Raw genomic sequence first — 11,585 nt, 5'->3', positions numbered from 1 at the left:
CAGGTGGGTCTTGAACCCGCGGGCTCAGGCAATCCACTCACCTCAGCCTCCCAAAGTGCTGGGATTACAGGCTGAGCCACTGAGCCTGGCCAAATATAAGTAATTTTAAGTGAATCCTTTTTATTTTATTTTATTTTATTTTTTTTAGTTGGAGTCTCACTCTGTCGCCCAAGCTGGAGTGCTACAGTAGCACACACACGGCCACCCCAGTGTTGACCTGCTGGGCTCTAGCAGTCCTTCCGCTTCAGCCTTCTAAGTAGCTGGAACTCCAGGAGCGTGCTACCACTCCTAGCTAATTTTTGATTTGTTGTAGAGACGAGGTCTCGCCAAGTTGCCTGCACTGGTTTCGAACCCGCAGGCTCAGACAATCCACTCACCTCGGCCTCCCAAAGTGCTGGGATTACAGGCTGAGCCACTGAGCTTGACCATCAATTTTAATTTTTAGCATTGTTTTTCTGGCATAATTTTATTTGTTTATTTATTGTTGATTTGGAGTCCTACTCTTTCACCTAAGCTGCAGTGCAGCATCATGATCACAGTTCACCACAACCTCAACTCAGACAATTCTGGGCTCAGGAGATCCTTCTTCAGTCTTCCAAGTAGCTGGGACTACATGTGTGTACCACCACAACTGGCTAAATTTTTATAGAGATGAGGTCTTGCTATGTTGCCCGGGCTGGTCTCGAACTCTTGGACTCAACAGTCCTCCTGCCTCAGCCTCCCAAAGTGTTGGGATTGCAGATGTGAGCCACCACACCTGACCTGACATAAATTTATTAATGAGAAGATAATAACATATAACAAGTGAAAATTAAATTTCTGTTTTATAAAAGGATGTGCCGTGGCCTTTGTTGGATATTGTGGCTTTAATGTATACCTTGAAACAAATAGTAAAAAAAATTTTAAACATATAAATTGTTTATGTTTTACCACATTCTCTGACAAGAGTGGACCCTTCTGATTCTCATCTATTTAATGGGTGCAGTGTAGTGTATTGGAGAGTTTGTGTCTGAGTTCTCTTTCTAGCTCAGCCACTCCCTGAGTTTGCAGAAAGGAAAACCAGCAGGGTTTGAGTTATCAAGATCTTCCTATGGAGTATTCCAAACTGTAAAAGGAGAGAGTTAGAGTAAATACAAACTTATCTGAATAAGTAAGCTTTTAACAGCCTGCAAAGCCCTTACTCCTCATGAAGTAAGATTGTATCTGTCTTTCTTTTACAAATGATACAGTGACTTGCTGAAAGCCAGAGTTGGGAGTTAGGAAATAAATATTCGAATTTCAGTTAGAAGACAAGCTGCACAATAATTTGATCAGGGAAAGTCTTATATCGAGAGTCATCATTAGGGAATTAGAGTAATGTGGAATTAGCCAATTAAGAGTTACAGAGGATTAAAGAATACAAGAACAAAAGGGTTAGGGAGCAGCCTTTACCCTTAGGGCCGAAAGAGAATGCTCAGGGAAGAGGCCCAGCCTCCATAGCCCAGGCCATAGCCCAGGCCATAGCCCAGGCCTGAGAGTCAAACCTCTACCTCTGCGGACAGGGCAATCCTGGGATACACTGGATGGCCAGAAAGAGGCTGAGATGCCTTGCGGGGGTCTCTGGCAGAAACTCTCTATGAGGAGCTACTGGGCCTGGCAATGGTGTGCAGGAAGTCATTCATAGGGCGGCCGTTCAAGAAGTGCTTCACTGGAAGCACTGTGCTGCATGCCATCAGGAGATGCCGGGGCAGTTGCTGGCCACTGTCAGCTGCAGGAACCTGGAGCCCTGGAGAAAACTGACTCCCAAGAGGCTGGTGAGAAAGGTCCTCCAGTGCCCTTCACCAAGAAGCCTTCACCTCTTGGTAGCTGGCAGAGGAGACGTATTTGCAGAGCTCATCTCTCTGTTATCACAGAACAGGCAAGGAAGGGTAGATTTGGAACTGAGAAGCAATACATTAATAACTGGTAGAGAAGATAAGGCTCAGGTTTTCTAGGACTCTTGAGCTCCTTGCTTCCTATTTGCGTCCCCTACTCCAACTCATTAAAACTTGCCCCTCTAAAATTCTAGGATTTAGTGTTCTTCACTCAAGTGTGAATTGCTGTGCTTGAGATTCTTCTCTCTTGCTTTATTTGTGGCAAGTCCATATTAACTGGACATGATTTTAAAATCATGACTAGTGACAGCAGTTGTGATTGCTGTAGTTGCTGTAAATGCATGGATATCCTCTTGCCTTTAGGGAACATATATAGACAGCACTGCTGCCTCATTACTTTCAAAAGATGTGGTTGCAACTGGGCACAGAGATAAACCCCTGCAGTCCCAACTACTGCCGGAAGCTGAGGCAGGAGGATTGCTTGAGCCCACAAAAAGACATGGTTGCTATTTTGTTTCTTTTAAAATTTAAAAATGATACTAACACATTAGCCAGGCTTGGTTGTGTGCACTTACTGTCTCAGTGGAGACTGAGCTATGGGGATTGCTTGAGCCCAGCAGTTCAAGGCTACAGTGAGTTATGATCGTACCACTGCACTCCAGCCTCAGTGACAGAGTGAGACCCTGCCTCTAAAAGCAAGCAAAAAACCAAAAGACATGGTTGCTTATTTTAAAGTTTGGTTTTTTTTGAGTTGGAGTCTCACTCTGTCGCCCAGACTGGAGTGCAGTGGCCGCTCCCGGCCACCGCAGCCTGGAGCTGCTGGGCTCTGGCGATCCTTCCACCTCAGCCTTCCAAGTAGCCAGAATTATAGGCATGCGCTACCACGCCCGGCTGATTTTTTGATTTATTGTAGAGATGAGGTCTCGCCTGCCCAGGCGGGTCTCGAACCCGCGGGCTCAGGCAATCCACTCACCTCAGCCTCCCAAAGGCGCGGGATTACAGGCTGAGCCACCGGACCCGGCTTATTTTAAAGTTTTTAAATGATAAAACATTACTATAGTTTGGATATAAAGGTGTTTAATTATGTTGTCGTGTGAAGAAAAAGTACCATTAAAAAAATTTTTTTTAATAGAAATCGAATCTTGCCCAGACTGGTCTTGAACCCCCAGGCTCAAGTGGTCCTCCCGCCTCGGCCTCCTAAAGCCCTGGGATTATAGACATGAGCCACTGTGCCTGGCCCATTTTTTAGAAGGAAAAGTAGCAACTTTTACAAAACAAACTTGTATGTTTCTTTTAATAGATTATGAGCCTCAGACAATTTGTGAGCATCTCCAGTACCTGTTTGCCTTGTTGCAGAATAGCAATAGGCGATACATTGATCCATCTGGATTTGTTAAAGCCTTGGGTTTGGACACTGGGCAACAGCAGGTAAGAACTTTTTTTTTTTTGGAGTTGGAGTCGCACTTCGTGCCCAGGCTAGAGTGCAGTGGCATGCTCACCGCCACCGCAGTGTCGACTTGCTGGGCTCCAGCGATCCTTCTGCCTCAGCCTTCCAAGTAGCCTACAGGCGCATGCTATCACGGCCAACTAATGTTTTATCTATTGTAGAGACGAGATCTCGCCAAGTTGCCTGGGCTGGTCTCAAACCCATGGGCTCAGGCAGTCCACTCGTCTCGGCCTCCCAAAGTGCTGGGATTACAGGCTGAGCCACTGAGCCCAGCCGATAAGAACTTTAAAAATATATATATTCCAAGGCACCCAAGCATTTCTGAGACTGTAAAGGGAGATGAAGTAGAATGCTTTTCAAAAATTAAATTTTTTTTCTATTTTGAGTTAGAGTCTTTATTTACTGTCTAGTAAGTTGCACGTTATAGTTAATTCCATTTCTGGAAATGCATTTGTGGTCACAAACTGACTCAACATAGCTAGTTCCTGCTTGAAAATGCTAACTTGAGAGGACAGGCCTTTTCTGTAATATTTAATTCATTACTGTTTATACTAAAAGTTGAAAAGCAAGATACGATGTTTCTTTTTATTAATCTAAACTTGTAGGATGCTCAAGAATTTTCAAAGCTCTTTATGTCTCTATTGGAAGATACTTTGTCTAAACAAAAGAATCCAGATGTGCGGAACATTGTCCAACAGCAGTTCTGTGGGGAATATGCTTATGTAACTGTGTAAGTCTATTTCAACTTTTCATGGTACATTTTATTCTAAGACATTTGCTTGTATGTTAACTAATTTTCGGTGCAGTTCTAAGTTATAACTTTAGTGGATTATCATGGGACATGAAATATTTATAGTAAATGCATTTTCCTGGGAACATGTAAGCAGCTGACTTGGTAATTGCAGTTGAACCCATCCAGGTGCCAGGGACTGTGTCTGGTTGAGCTCTTGCCATCTGCTCTTGCTTTATGGCTGTGTGCTATGAGCTGAGAGGAGCAGGACTGGAGCTGGCTGGATTACTAAGAGTAAATATAAAATACCCCTTAAAAAATTTCCCATAGGCACGGTGTTGCTATTTGGAGGATGATTATACTGGAAGCCCAGCCTCACCACTGTGTATAGCCATCCAGCAAAACTGTACTTGGACCCCTTAGCTTTATTCTTCAAAGAATTTCCTGGTCAAAAACACAACCTCACCAGTCACTTTTTGTTTTTATTTAATTTTTAATATGCATAGTATAAATAATTCCTGTCAAAGAGAACTAATTAAGGTTTAAATGCTTCTTTCCATCTTTCTAGGATGTAATACAATATGACTTTATTGCTTTTCCCACTCTGATCTTAATTTTATCACTCTATTTTATTATAGTTGCAATCAGTGTGGCAGAGAGTCTAAGCTTTTATCAAAGTTTTATGAACTGGAGTTAAATATTCAAGGCCACAAACAGTTAACAGATTGTATCTCGGAATTTTTGAAGGTATTCAAATTTTGGTCTATATATTGTTTCTGCTCATTAACAGTTAAATGCTATTCTGAGTGATATTTTGATTTAATGGGTAGAGCCATTATGTCAGCTTTTCCTACATAAGAAGTGTCTCTTGTGTAATGATCTAGAGGAAACTTATAACGTACCAAAGCAGGCTGTGTCTTAAAGTAATTTTTTGTTATTTCAAGTTGTTCTATACATAAAGCTATGTGTGTTTGAAAACATATTATTTTGTGATTGTGTGTAGCAGGGTATTGAAGAAAACCTCATGCAGGTACTTCTTACATCAGTGTGGTCGTTCTTCAACCCCTTCCCTCCAACTTCCTACTTTCCGTGTGTTTAGATTCCTGTGGAGATGCCGACGTGGTTCTTTTTATCTGAGTGGAAAACTGCTAAGAGGAAACCTTTGTTATCAGGCATGAGCAGGCACACAGCATAATGGATGTGCTATCTGTGCGAAAATATGTTTGTGCTTTTCCTACACCCCAGCACATCCTTCTGAAGTAGCCATTTGTTGAATTCATTCAGCTAAATATTTATTGCGTGCTTACTGTGCGTCAGGCACCATTTCATTATTAGGGATAACAGCAGTGAATGAAGGAATGAAGCAGACGGATTAGCCTTTGTGGGGCTTATAGTTTAGTGGTGGGGGTGCTAGGGAGGCCAGTAAGACAGAATCGAAACATACAGTGTGTCTACCATTATAAGTGCTGTGGAGGAAATTAAAGCAGGGAAGGGGCTGGGCAGTATGGAAGGGAGGAGGGTGAGGTTGGGTGCATTTGGAAATAAAGTGATTGGAGGTGAAGGAGTGAGCCATGTAAAAATCAGAGAGAAGAAACCGGACATGGTGGCTCACAACTGTCATCCCAGCACTTTGGGAGGTGAAGGTGAGAGGATTGCCTGAGCCCAAGGGTTGGAGATCAGCCTGAGTAACATGGCGAAATCTCGTCTCTACAGTAAATCAAAAAATTAGCTGGGTGTGGTGGCGCATGCCTATAGTTCCAGCTACTTGGAAGACTGAGGCGAAAGGACCACCTGAGCCCAGCAGGTTGAGGCTGCAGTGACCATGAATGTGCCACTATACTCCAACCTGGGTGACAGAGTGAGACTCCGACTCAAAAAAAAAAAAAAAAAGAATCAGAGAGAAGAGTGTTCTGGGCAGATGAAGTAGCAAATGCAGATGTTGAACCGAGAATGTGCATGGCAGTTTGAGGAGGTCGTTGTGGCTGAAGTGATCAAGCAAAGGGTGAGGAATAGAAGGTGAAGTCGTAGAGACACCCAAGGGCCATATCAGATAGGGCCTGGTAGACCTTTGTTGGGAGCTTGACTTTTACCCTGAGTGAGATTGAGATGCCATCAGGATTGTGAGCGTAAGACCCAGATAGTCTGTTTTAACAGGATAACTGTGGGTACTATCTGGAGAATATGCCAAATGAAGGTAGGGTGAGGGCAGACGGGGCAGCACACAATGGCTTGGACCAGGGGTTAGCAGAAGAGGTGATGTGCAGTATTTGGCTTTTGGATATATTTTGTTTTCTTTATCTTTTTTCTTTTTTTGAGTTGGAGTCTCATTCTGTCGTCTAGGCTGGAGTGCAGTGGCACACTCAAGGCCACCCCAGCGTCAACCTGCTGGGCTCTCGTGATCCATCCACCTCAACCTTCCAAGTAGCTGGAACTACAGGCGTGTGCTACCATGCCCAGCTAATTTTTTATTTATTGTAGAGATGCAGTCTCGCCAAGTTGCCTGGGCTGGTCTCGATCCCGCGGGCTCAGGCAATCCACTCCCAAAGTGCTGGCATTACAGACTGAGCCACCGAGCCCGGCCTAGATATAGTTTCTTTTCTTTTTTAAAGACAGGGTCTCCCTCTGTTGCCCAGGCTAGATGGAGTGCAGTGGCACAATCACAGCTCACTGCAGCCTCAAGCTGCTAGTCTAAGGCGATTTTCCCACCTCATTCTCCTGAATAGCTAGGACTATAGGCGCACACCTCCATGCATGGCTTTTTTTTTTTTTTTTTTTTTTTTTTTTTTTTGTGGCGAGAGTGTCTCACTGTGTTGCTCAGGTGGTTGTGTACTCCTGGTCTCAAATGAATGTCCTGACTTGGCCTCCCAGGGTGCTGGGATTACAGGCATGAGCTACTGCACCTAGCCTAGATGTATTTTCAAAGTAGAACTGATAAAATTTGTGGACTGGGTATGGAGAGAAAGAGGAGAGTCAGGGATTGCTAAGATGTGTGGCCTGATGAACTGAAAAAATGGAGTTGTCATAACTGACGTGGAGAGGACTGTGGGAGCTTCAGAGTTGGGAGAGAAATTAGGAGTTTGGCTTGGAGCAGGTTACATTGGAGAGGTGTAGTTCAAGGGGAGAAGTTGGGGCTGGATAAATCACCAAGGAGGTGAGTGAGAGACAAGGACTGAGCCTTGGCATATTCAAATCTTTAGGGGTCAGGGAGAGAGGAGAGCTGGCCAAGGATGCTGTGGAGGAACAGTGAGTGAGCTAGGAAGAAAATAGGTATGTGTGGGAGCCAAGTGAAGAAATCATGGTACCAGTATTGAATTAAATAGAATTATCTCTTACAAAAATCTGTTATAGCAAGAAATACAAAGGCATATTTAAAAAAGAAACTACTATTGGCTGAAATGTTTGATTTTTCTACACTTCTCTTTTTAGCTTAGTCTCAAATGTTGATTTAGTAATTTTAACCAAATGTGTGTGTGTGTGTGTATGTGTGTATATATATATATGTATAAAATTTTATATTCTGGTGCCCATATGTAATTTCTACTCATTTTCACGGTTTTAAAATTAATTTTGCATCAAAGTATATATGGCATTTATTTTTAAAACCTACTTGTTTGGAGTTCCCAGAAGGGGGATTACCAGGGCAAAGAACCTTGAAACAAGTATTTTTATTTTATTTTATTTCATTTTATTTTTTATTTTGAGTTGGAATCTCACTCTATCACCCAGGCTGGGCACACTCATGGCCACCCCAGCAACAACCTGCTGGACTCTGGCGATCCTTCCATCTCAGCCTTCCAAGTAGCCAGAACTACAGGAGCACGCTACCATGCCCAGCTACTTTTTTTATTTATTGTAGAGACGAGGTCTCACCAAGTTGCCTGGGCTGGTCTTGAACCCGCGGGCTCAGGCAGTCCTCTCAGCTCAGCCTCCCAAAGTGCTGAGATTACAGGCTGAGCCACCGAACCTGGCTGAAACAAGTATTTTTAAAATCATACATTTTGGAAATAGGCACATCAGTTTTAAATACGGTTGTACACAACTTGATAATGTCACGGCTAGCAGTGCCTATTTGTCTTCTGTGCCCATTGTTCTTTGTTTTTGGAGTTGGAGTCTCACTCTGTCACCCAGACTGGAGTGCAGTGGCCACCTCAGCCTTCCAAGTAGCTGGAACTACAGGCACGCGCTACCACACCCAGCTAATTTTTTTATTTATTATACAGATGAGGTCTCACCAAGTTGCCCATGTGGGCCTCGAACCCGCGGGCTCAGGCAATCCACTCACCTCGGCCTCCCAAAGTGCTGGGATTACAGGCTAAGCCACCGAGCCCGGCTTTTGTTCTTAAACAGCTTGAGTGGGAGCTGCTGACTAAAATGAAGTCCTACTTGACATCAGAGATTCTAGCACTTGTTTTAAATCCTTTCATCTTCTCCTTATTTAATTAATACATCTTATTCCTGACCAGGAAGAAAAATTAGAAGGAGACAATCGATATTTTTGTGAAAATTGTCAAAGCAAACAGAATGCAACAAGAAAGATTCGACTTCTTAGCCTCCCTTGCACCCTGAACCTGCAGCTTATGCGTTTTGTCTTTGACAGGTAAATGTGTGCAGTTCATAGTGTTCGTAATATGTACAGATTTTTCCATAGATAAGAGTAAAATGATTATCATTTGAAACTCTAGATTTGAGGATGAAAGTTAGAGATGGAACCTGTCATTTTGAAATTTTGGTTTTTCATGATTTTAGTGTAAACTTCTTAAAGATAGAATTGAGAACTAGAAAAGTTGGGAATCCTTACTTTTTTTATTCTAAGAAATTATTAAAAACTGCAAGGTGACATTCTTTATTATTGTGTATTTTAAGTAGAGTGAATTTTTTACTCATTACAGAACCTCTCTCCCCCTTCCATGGGAATATATCTTTCATTTTACTATTAAAATCAAGGAAATTTTTGCACATGTGCATGCCTTCTACAAAGCAAGAACATTTATGTTGTTCTTTTGTGATTAAATTAAATCTTGTGGAAATAAGTCATACAAGGGGGGACCCAAAAAAACCAAATTATTTTATGGAGGGCATGCTTCTTGTAGTGCAGGCTTTCCCACTAGGTAAGTGTTCTAAGAACCCATCAGCATCAGTGTACCAGCTTGCATTGTTGTGAGAGGCTGTGTTGGAAGAAACATTCTAAGTTGTGGCAAACAGGTGACGGATTCTTCTACCATGCAACGCACTTGCCCATACTGTGCTGAGTGTTCTGCGGTTTTTTACCAAAAAATGGCATGACCCCTATGCCCCACCCTCCCTATTTACTCAATCTCACCCCAAGCAACTTTTTATTTGTTTCCCTGGATGAAAAAAGTTCTCAAAGGGAAGCGTTCTACCAATGTAGAAGAGGTTGAAACAAAAAACAGTACTAAAAGATATTTTTAAAAAACTGTTTTGAGCATTGGGAAAAAGCATCTCAGTAGATATATTGCATCAAACAGATGACTGAAGGTGACTGAAGTTTAAACATGTAAGAACAAACACAATTTTTTATCATTAAATTCTGGATTTTTGGGGGTCCCCCTTTGTACATGGAATCAACATGTTGAAGTCATGCCTTTTAACCTTGATTATGATTTGCCCAATTATAAAATAGTATTTAGTTCTCATCATACAGGCTTTTGAATAAGATAGCTAAATGATACCCACGCTACTGTTGAGTTTATCAAAATAGCAAGTAGAGCTTATACATTGGTTTATGATTGTTTTAAATATAAAAATAAGCAGTTTTCCTCTTGATTAGGCAAACTGGACATAAGAAAAAGCTGAATACCTACATTGGCTTCTCAGAAATTTTGGATATGGAACCTTATGTAGAACACGAAGGTAAGAGTTTTACCAAGCAGTGGAAATTAGAGTGCTCAGAGATGATAACTTGTGATCTGCTTGTGACGAGCGTAGATTAGAAGATTTCAGACATCTCCGTATATCTCAGGTTTTCTTCTTTTTCATTGTGACGTATGACATGTTTCTGAAAGTTCGGAATGCCAAAAAAGTGTGGCTTGACAAATTACATAAATGAACATGTGCCTGAGCGCCACACAGATCAAGAAAGCAAGCATCGCTGAGTTCACTGCTCATTTTTATGTGCTAATCTCTGTCTGGGGATAAAGGCGTTTTTAGGAGAGTCAAGATGCTGATTCCATTTTCCGTGAGTAAGCACATAACACAGATTTGGCGGTTCACGAATATATAAGTGAGGGTATAAAAGGAATCTGTAAAAAAGTGGAAAAGTTATTTTACTGTTTCTGAGCCCTTGTTACCTTAGTTTTAGCCCTGTTTCCTGTTACTCCTCAAAACTAAGTGTCTCCAAGCTGCATCCATTCGCCTTTACAAAAGAAATATTTTTTCAGAAACATTTAGGCAACATAATTTCAATGTTTATGCTGTCGTTCTTCATGTCTGTGACCATTGATATATTAGGATGCTATGTCATAGTTTTGACAATAAATCAGTAATGGTTTTTTTCTTTTGGTGGTCTTTACCTTAGCAAGCAAGATGAATCTTGTTAGAGAAAACAAACATCTGATCCTATGTTTCTCTTGCCCTGACTGGAAGGACTATTTTATTTCCCTTTTACGGTTGATTTTATTACTTATGAATTTTTTAATGTAGAGGTTATTTCATAAACTGTCTTCATTCAAGAAAATGTTCTTCAGACAGCTTACAATAGAAACAAGCTGTAGAAACCTTTATTTTTATTTATTTTTGAATCAAGATCTCACTCTGTCTCCAGGCTGAAGTACAGTAACACAAGCCTAGTAGCCTCAAACTCCTGGGCTCAGGAGATCCTTCTGCCTTAGTCTCCTGAGTAGCTGGGACTACACGTGTGCGCCATCATACCTGGCTAATTTTGTATTTTTTGGTAGACTTGGTCTTGCTATGTTACATAGGCTAGCCTCAAGGTCTCGGGCTCCCAAGGTGCTGGGAGTACAAGCGTGAACCATCATGCATGCCTGGCCTTGTAGAAACCTTTAAAAAATGATTGCGAACACTAGTGAGGGATGTATAAAGTAAATATTTAAGCTTTCAAGTGTAGAATGTTCTCTTAGTACTTTGGTATAAAATTTGCACATCCGTGGAAAAAGGAAACTGCTGTAAACTCTGCTCTAGATATCATTGTTGTTATGCTCGTTGAGTGAACAAACTTAGCCATAGTTCACTTTATGTGGTAGTTTGCTTCCTGCCTCCTTTATTCAGGTACTTGTTTGAAACTAGAGACATCTGATGGGTTAGTAGTGGCTCTTCAGAGGCCAGAAGCCTAGGAGATAGAAATGTAGCACCTTCCTTGACTCCACTGTGTGAGTTGGTATTGTTATTGTTATAAAGTGTATTATACATTTGCCCAGTTTATGCTGTAAAGAAAATGAGAACGATGTTTATCAAATAGACTTGATAGATTGAAAGCCTATAAAATATTTAATTTTAGTATGTTGTTTACTAAATGTAGTAAAGTTTTAGTACACACACACACACACACACACACACACACACACATATATTTTTTTTT

At 41.6% G+C, this 11,585-nt stretch overlaps 1 protein-coding gene across 8 annotated transcripts in view; it reads left to right on the top strand.

Moving 5' to 3' along the window:
* USP48 (ubiquitin specific peptidase 48) overlaps window positions 1-11,585 on the top strand; it is a 103,110-nt gene that overhangs the window by 33,021 nt on the left and 58,504 nt on the right. For all 8 annotated transcript variants that reach the window (XM_021714836.1, XM_021714835.1, XM_021714839.1 and 5 more), the window contains exons 4-8: window positions 3,154-3,281; window positions 3,906-4,030; window positions 4,669-4,777; window positions 8,494-8,627; window positions 9,819-9,901. In XM_021714836.1, coding sequence (XP_021570511.1) covers window positions 3,154-3,281; window positions 3,906-4,030; window positions 4,669-4,777; window positions 8,494-8,627; window positions 9,819-9,901 — 579 coding nt within the window. The remainder of the gene's footprint in view (window positions 1-3,153; window positions 3,282-3,905; window positions 4,031-4,668; window positions 4,778-8,493; window positions 8,628-9,818; window positions 9,902-11,585) is intronic.

The sequence above is a fragment of the Carlito syrichta genome, unplaced genomic scaffold (assembly GCF_000164805.1).
Source record: "Carlito syrichta isolate Samal-C Ts95f unplaced genomic scaffold, Tarsius_syrichta-2.0.1 Scaffold305805, whole genome shotgun sequence".
In the NCBI taxonomy this organism is placed as follows: domain Eukaryota; kingdom Metazoa; phylum Chordata; class Mammalia; order Primates; family Tarsiidae; genus Carlito; species Carlito syrichta.
This window is presented reverse-complemented; position numbering and strand designations above follow the sequence as displayed.